The sequence below is a fragment of the Lontra canadensis genome, unplaced genomic scaffold (assembly GCF_010015895.1).
Source record: "Lontra canadensis isolate GAN:19392208 unplaced genomic scaffold, GSC_riverotter_1.0 scaffold94, whole genome shotgun sequence".
Taxonomy (NCBI): domain Eukaryota; kingdom Metazoa; phylum Chordata; class Mammalia; order Carnivora; family Mustelidae; genus Lontra; species Lontra canadensis.
Window position 1 is genome coordinate 7,117,186 of NW_022631088.1, and position 7,295 is coordinate 7,124,480.

The 7,295-nt window shown below is 58.8% G+C and overlaps 1 protein-coding gene across 1 annotated transcript; it reads right to left on the reverse strand.

Moving 5' to 3' along the window:
• Window positions 1–326: 326 nt before the first annotated feature.
• Window positions 327–2,019, reverse strand: ANKRD34C (ankyrin repeat domain 34C). Its single transcript, XM_032836888.1, has one exon. It carries the CDS (start codon window positions 1,979–1,981, stop codon window positions 374–376), a length of 1,608 nt encoding a protein of 535 aa, XP_032692779.1. The 5' UTR covers window positions 1,982–2,019; the 3' UTR covers window positions 327–373.
• Between the last annotated feature and the right edge of the window lie 5,276 nt (window positions 2,020–7,295).

Below are 7,295 nucleotides of genomic sequence, written 5' to 3' on the forward strand. Positions count from 1 at the left end.
ACTTTATAGATGGATTACCGAGGGCGTGATCCAAATACCGTCTCGGGACTCCGTTCTCGCCTGCCTGGTGGCGGGGAGCTGGGGTCGGGGGCCGGGATCATTGTACTTGCTGCTGTTCCTTCCCAACCCCGAAGGGAGAACCGTGGGGAATTTTTTGGTTTCGGTGATTTTGTGTCTCGAACCCAATTACCCTGAGCCCTTTGCAGGGAACACTGCATAAACCCAGAGACCCCTTCCGCAGGGAAGCAATGCCCGGCTCCGTCCCCGCCACCAGCGCAGCGGGACCCACGGGACGCGCGCCTCTGTTGCTCTAGACCAGGGTGGCTTCCAGTAACTGCGCGGAGTTCTGTGGTTTATAGCCTGCCGGGCGCTGCTAGGTGACGGTCTGCTCGAAGTCAGACAGCTGCCTCATCTGCTCGGCCTGCATGGAGTGTCTCCGCAGGAGCGCCCGTCTGCCTCTCAAGTCTGCTCTCTTCGGTGAACTGGGCGCAACGGGAACCATGGATTTTAAGCCGCTCGCGAGTGGAGAAGACGGTTTGCTGCTGGATCTGATGTCAGGGACAGGTGGGTTCCCACCGACGTTTAAAGGCGGCAGGAAGCCGGGCCTGGTGTGCGAAATTCGGTCCAGCAGCAGAGTTCCAGAACCTCGCCTTTCCAGGAGAGGCGGCGGCCGGCGGCGCGCCGAGCTGGGGGACGCGCTGGGCTTGGCATCCAGGGACTCCCGCGAGCCGTGGAAGAGAGCCAGGAGGGAGCCGTCGAGCCTCTTCCTGTCCAAGGGCCCTTTGCTCGATTCCAGGGAGACCGAGCTGAGCTGGTCGGCCCCAGCCTGTAAATCTAAGTCGTGCAAATCACTCTCCAGCCACTTGAGGGACACGGGATCTTTGAGAGCAGGGGGGCCTGCTGGACCGATACCCACCTTGTCCTGGTCGATGGGGAGAGTTCCTCTCCGGGCCAGACGGGGGTGGGAAGCCTGACCCTTCTCATGGGCGGCCTTCCAGGATGCTGGTCCTGGGGAGGCCATGATCTTCTGCACCTGCTCGGCAACGGTGGGGAAGAAGGTGGGGTCTTTGCCATCGATGCTGCTGGTTCTGGAGAGCGGCCCCCTCTTGGGGAAGGACACATCGCTAAAGCTCTTGATGACCTCACTGTCCGGGCTGGGGCCGTGGGTCTCGTCCTGACGTGCGCTGGCTGCCAGCACGGACGGCGCAATCAGGCCCCAGGGTTCGGACTGCAGCCTCTTCAGCTGGGGCAGGCGGGCCCGCTTGAGGTTCCCCACTTTCCTGAGGGGCGACCCGGGCTCGTTGAGAGCCTTGGCCATGTTGCAGGCACTCAGACACCCTGACTGGAGGCTGAAGAAGTCCTCCTCCCTCTCCGTGGGTGGGGCGCCCCGGCCTGGAGCCTTCAGTTCAATGTCGGAGGGCGACGTGCACAGTGGCGGGGACTGGCGGTCTTTCCCTCCGGGCGAAGGAGGGACGTTGAGATACTGCTTGGTGGTTTTGGTGCCTGACGACGACTTCGCGGTTGTTATGATGATCACGTCCTTCCCTTTGGCTTTGCAGGCGTCCAGCAGGTGCCTCAGGGCGTCCTTGTCATCGGCGTTGATGGCGTAGACCAGGGCTGAAGCCCCCGTACGGTCCTCGAGGCTGGGGTCCGCGCCGTTCTCCAGAAGCAGCGACACCACGTCGCCCCCCGCCCTCCGGATGCAGGCGTGGATGAGCGCCGTCTTGCCGGACTTGTCCTGGATGTTGGGGTCTGCCCTCTGGTCCAGCAGGTACTTCACCATCCTGGGCCTGCTGGTGCTCTGCTGGTCCACGTGCTGGGTGATGCACGCCACCATGAGGGCCGTCTCCCCTTTGTCGTTGCTCTCGTTGATGTAAGCGCCCCCTTCCAGGAGGAGCCTGGTCAGCCTGAGCCTCCCCAGCCACACCGCCTTCAGGAGGGAGTTCCCATCCGTCCTCAGCTCCGTGTCGTCGTCCATCATCCTGGCCTCGGCAGTGCCTCCGGGCCACCACGGCGATCAGACCTAGCGAGGGAGAAGGGAGAGGGATGATGTGTGCTCTGCAGGCAGCCAGAGTGCTGTGGCTGGTGCGGAGCCACGTGCCGCCGGATCCCACCAGGTTACCCAGCTCGTCCGCAACCGTCTGTCGTGTGTGTGGGGTCGGGGGACGGTGGCCGCCCCTCACAGAGCCAGCACAGAGGTCGAACGAGAGCACGTACGAGAACCCTTCCCCACGGCGAAGCCGCAGACACAAGCCCAGCGCGCGGTAAGCAAGACAGACGGCCGTCACTTACCTCAAATGTCATGGAGGAAACCACAATTCGTGCCTGTGGGCCACGCTGGCTTCCCCACGCAGAAAGGCCCATGTCTGCCTGGTTCGCTGCCGCAGCCCCAGCATCGAGCAGCGAGGCTGCCTCTCGGGTCACCTCGTAAATAATTGTTCACCCCATTCTTCTTCCAGCAGGAAACACGCCAGAATGGTGATAGAGTGATGGACGGTTTTCATCTTCTCCTTGCCGTACTTCCTGACATAAGCATGCGTCACTGCTATAAGAGGGGAGAAATCAGGGGGCAAAAATCATCATAAAGCAAAACCAATCTCGCTACCCCCATCCGGGTTGTAGTCTCTACTTTTCCAGCAGGTGTCAGAATCCCATCGTCCTCCTGGTCTTCCAGAATGATGCCGCACCCCTTTCCCCCCCACCCCGGGAACAGGTGCAGGGCAGAGGATGGGCGGGATCACACACCTGCCCACACCAGAGCATCCTCGGCTGAGCCCTGCCAAACCTGGCCCCATGTCCCTCCCTGAGTTCCTGCACCCAGAGCCCCCAAACCCGGTGTCTCTGGAGAGGCCGTCTGCGGATGAGGAGAGGTGGGCCCCCCCCCCCGGGCCCACGTCTGTGCCAGCACAGCCCCTCCACAGGGACTCCGTCCCCCAGGCTCCTGCTGAGCTGACGGTCCTGGCTCCCCACCTAAGGCACATCTTTCCTCCCCCGACCCTACTGCCCTGAGCCGTTTCTGATCAGTTTATGACCCTCTGTTAAATGGGAAGTCAGAAGCCTTCCTTGGCTGAGGTTGACAGACGGACCCACACCCTTTATCAGTCTCTAATACGTTAACAGGTACTTGCAATTTTCTTAAAAGCCCAAACCACACTTAAGGTTGCAACGAAGAAGAGCTCTCCTCGTACGTGCACACGCGCACGTGCATGGCACGAGCACACGCACACGCACATGCACACGCCTCTGGGAAGCCACTCCCTTCAGAGAATTGACTGCGGTTAAACGTCCAGTGTCCCTCTGCTTCCAACAAGGCTTTGTCCTGAGGGCTAGATCTCAGGGGGTCGTGCTGCGGTGTGTTCATGGTCCCCCAAGATCTTCTGTAGAAACGCTCCCGCCCAGGGACACCGCATGGCCGCTGTCTCCCCATCTCTGTGCCTCCTCCTTTGGGCTCCTACTGTGTGTGTGCACGTGGGTGTGCATGTGTGGGTGTGTGTGTGCGTGAGGTATGCCCTTTTTCTTCTTTTTCCACCATCCCCTCTAAGAAGGGCCTGATAAGGACCTATAAAAAGGACCTATAATAAGATCCCTTTAGGAAGGTCTGTGGGTTAGGTGTGTGCGTCCCCGCACGCTGGACATAATGAAGCAGGTTCCACGCCACAAATGAAGGAGAGGGAGTGAGCAGCGAAAACACGGCCTCCTGCTCCCTCAGAGGCCCCTGGTCCCCAGCCCAGCCCCCCAGCTCCCCTGCTGTTGCTCCGTCCCCTGTGCACGCCGTCTCCCTCAGAAGCCCGCCTGCTCATTCCTTTCGGCACCCCTCGTGCCCCTAACTGCAAGGTCTCCCCGTTCTTCGTTCCTGACTCATCGTCCCGCAGACCTCGGCTCAGATGCCACTTCCTTTTTAATCAAGAGGAGAATCACTCAAGACCGAAGCGGGAGGGCAGAGGGAGATGACAGCTGACTCAGGCGCGGGCTATATAAAGAACTCCCACAGATCACTTCCTCCAAAAGAGGACCCACAAACTGCCAACAAGCACATAAAAAGGTGCTGAGCCTCATTAGTAGGCAGAGAAAATCAAATTAAGGCACAACGGGCCACTACACATGCTGTGTAATCCGACGCGGCTAAAATTAGACCAGTGGCTCCGAGACCAGGGTCGGACCAGGATTCGAGGCGGCAGGAACCCGCTGGCGGGGCGGAAACCAGCCTCCGCCCCAGACACTCCGCGCGGGCTTCCGTCTGCGGTTGACTGAGAAGCGCGGCCACGATGTCCTCCCTCCCCAGCACAGACCTGCGAAGACCCTCGCCCCTCCTCCATGCAGACCTGCCTTGACCAAGAAAGCGCAGCCGGAGTGGCCGTGTGTGACTTGCAAGGCCCTGTGGACCTTCGTTTGCTGCCTGTAAAGACATGCGGGGTGCCCCACCGGCAGGGACACACGGCGTCCCAGCGGGCCGGCCCCGATGACCGCCTCAGTGCGAGCGAGGCCACCTGGGCCACCGGCCCCCAGCTGGCCACCCCTGCGGGAAGGAACGCAGGTGAGGCTGGCAGAAGCTTCCAGAGCCTGGTCCGCATCGCAGAAACACGCACAAATAACTGATTACTGTTCCAAGTCACTCGTTTTGGGGTGATTCCTTCACATCAATAAATTACCAGTAAACCTGTGTAGCCAAACGTGTACAGAAACGTTCCCAGCAGCACAATTCAACAAATGCAAAATCTAGCCACAGCCCACCAAGAAGAAAATAAAGTGTAGTATATGCACACGCTGGAATGCTTGCACTATCTTTCCCTCTCTCTTCCTCACACTCGCACAGCACCCAGACGCGCACCCCACACACAGTACACGCATGACCCACGCGCACCGTCGCAGTCACACACACTACGCGACACAAGAAAAACCCGACACGGCATCTCCCGGGCTCCTTGACGCCTTGCAACCTTCTCCATTGAGCATCGACGTGTTCATCTCCTGGGTCGGCCTCCTTGAGCCCCGAGGCAGGGACGCGGTCTTCTCTCCCTCATCAGCGGTGTCATAATTAGGAGGAGGATCAAGGAAGATTCAGGGGAAAGGAACAAGAGAGAGGAAAAGGAGGACGGGACGGGCATGAGGATGGACTGTGGTGTTATCCCTCTGAGTCGCGTGTGGGGCACATCGCATCCCTCCAGACTCCTTCAAGGTCCGGGGCAGGGAGGGAAAGAGGCTGGAAGGGAGGGAAAGGAGTAAGGGCCAGAGGGGACAGGAGGGCATCTCTGGGAGATGCTTCTCTCCCTGAACTTGGGATCAGCGGCCCCCTGCTCCCCCGAGCTCAGGCCTTGTCCCACACCCCAGCATCTAAGGAGAGAACAGAATGCAGACGGGGTGTCCTGGCAGTTTGCAGCCCATCTGAGGGTACGACTCTGTGTGTAGGGAGCACTTTCCATACTGTCCACAGCCACTTTTTCACTGTGTGCCTCCCAACTGACATTCCTGAATGACAAAAATGCAAGAGCTCTGAGTGAGGACAGACTCAGACCCTCGGCTCACCCGCACGGTGGGTGACGACAGCCTGCTGTTCGCTTTCTGCGTCCCCCAGACTGACGCGGTCATGTCGACCTGCCCATCTCAGGTGTTGGCCTCCCGCCTGTCTCTTTGGCCCGAGTGGCCTTGGCAGGGCGTGCCCCTTTCCCACGTCGTTGGTCAGGTCAGTGGTTGCTACAGGTGACAGGTCAGTGGTTGCTACAGGTGACAGGTCGGTGCTGCAGGTGACAGGTGGCCCGAGTCCCACAGCCGGTTTCAACGGGCCAGGAGCAGCAGCTTCCCTGAGGCCACTGGGTGCAGACACGTGGGCGCGTTAACCCTTTCTAGAGCAGCTGCTGACTAAAGGGAGGTGGTGGGAAACAGACGTCAGGCCACCTCCTCTCCCTGCTGTTGGTGGGCTTCAAGGATTTCGGGGCAGGGGATGCCGTAGAGGACATGCCTTCCACAAAACAGAGCTGCGGACGCTTGCTGTCAGGCCGTGGCTGGCTGCGTGTCCCCTTGTACCTGGTCGTCCTCGTTCCCTCTCCACCTTTCACTGCCCTCACTCCTACTCCCTAGGGCGTTATCTCCCCATAAAGTGCTGATACACTGACATGCTTGTATGGATGAAGCTTGAATATAGTGACACAAACCACGTCGGACACACTGGCGTTACTGGCCCATTCATCCTTCGTTCACCATGGCACATAGACTGAGTGTCAACACATGTGCCACGCATCAAGGACAAAGAGTGTGGAAGTTGGGCTCGGAAGGGTCTGGCTGGAAGCTGGAGGTCACCTAGGAGCCTCTGAGGGAGGATGAGGGTCAGGAGCACCGGTGGGACGAGGCTGAGAGGAGCCTCAGCCTGGAAAGGCGCTCCGAAGGCAGCATTGAATAGTGACCTACGGGAGCGCGGGAGCCAACCGAGGTCTGACTGACTTTGATTTGGGAATTGATCTCCTGATGTGCGTGGCAGAGAACGAATATTAGGGACAGGGACGCCTAACGCAGGGAGGATGAGTCGCCTTTCATGGTTCCTCCGCCTGTCAGAGGGAAGGAGGCTCCTGAATTTTGAAACCCCAAGCACTTGGCACGAGGCACCATGTTTTAAAATTAGCAACCCCAGAGTGGGTCCCCCCCCCCATGTGTTTCAGAAACAGAGTTAAGAAGTTAAGAAACAGAGTTAAGTTTTGCTCACTGAGACGTGAGCAAAATTCGTCTGGTTCCTTCCCCGTGGTCTGTCCTCCCTGCCCCTCAGCCCACCCTTCTCCCGTTCCTCCTCAGGGCTGTTTTCCGTCTCCCTCAGAAACGGGGCCACCACAGTGGGGTGAACACACCTTCCAAAGGCGCAGGGACTGACTGGATGAGAAACCCCGGAAACTAAAACATCACCAACACCAAAAAAAATAAGAAAAAGATGTTCTCTCTGTTGGAGGGGTGGGTGGGTGGAAGTGGTTGCCCTTTCTTGGCCCAGAAACTGCTGGATTCTTTTACTGTCCACGAAACTATTAAAGCCTAATATTTCTGGAGCTGGGAGGAGGCATCTTGTCCAATGGTTCCCAGTTTAGAAACGGGATTTAAGGACAGACAGTCTTTCATCTTGCCGGGTTCAGGCTCTCTCCCTCCCGCGCCTCCCCATACCTGCAGCCTGAGTGACGTCGATCAAGGTTGCCCAGTAAAGGACCGAGGGCCAAATGTGGCTCCCAGGGTCGCCTTGCTTGACTGGCACAGTGTTTTAATTTTTAAAATTTGAATGTTTTAAGATGCATCGTTTATTGTTCAGTTTGGCAAAGGCCTTG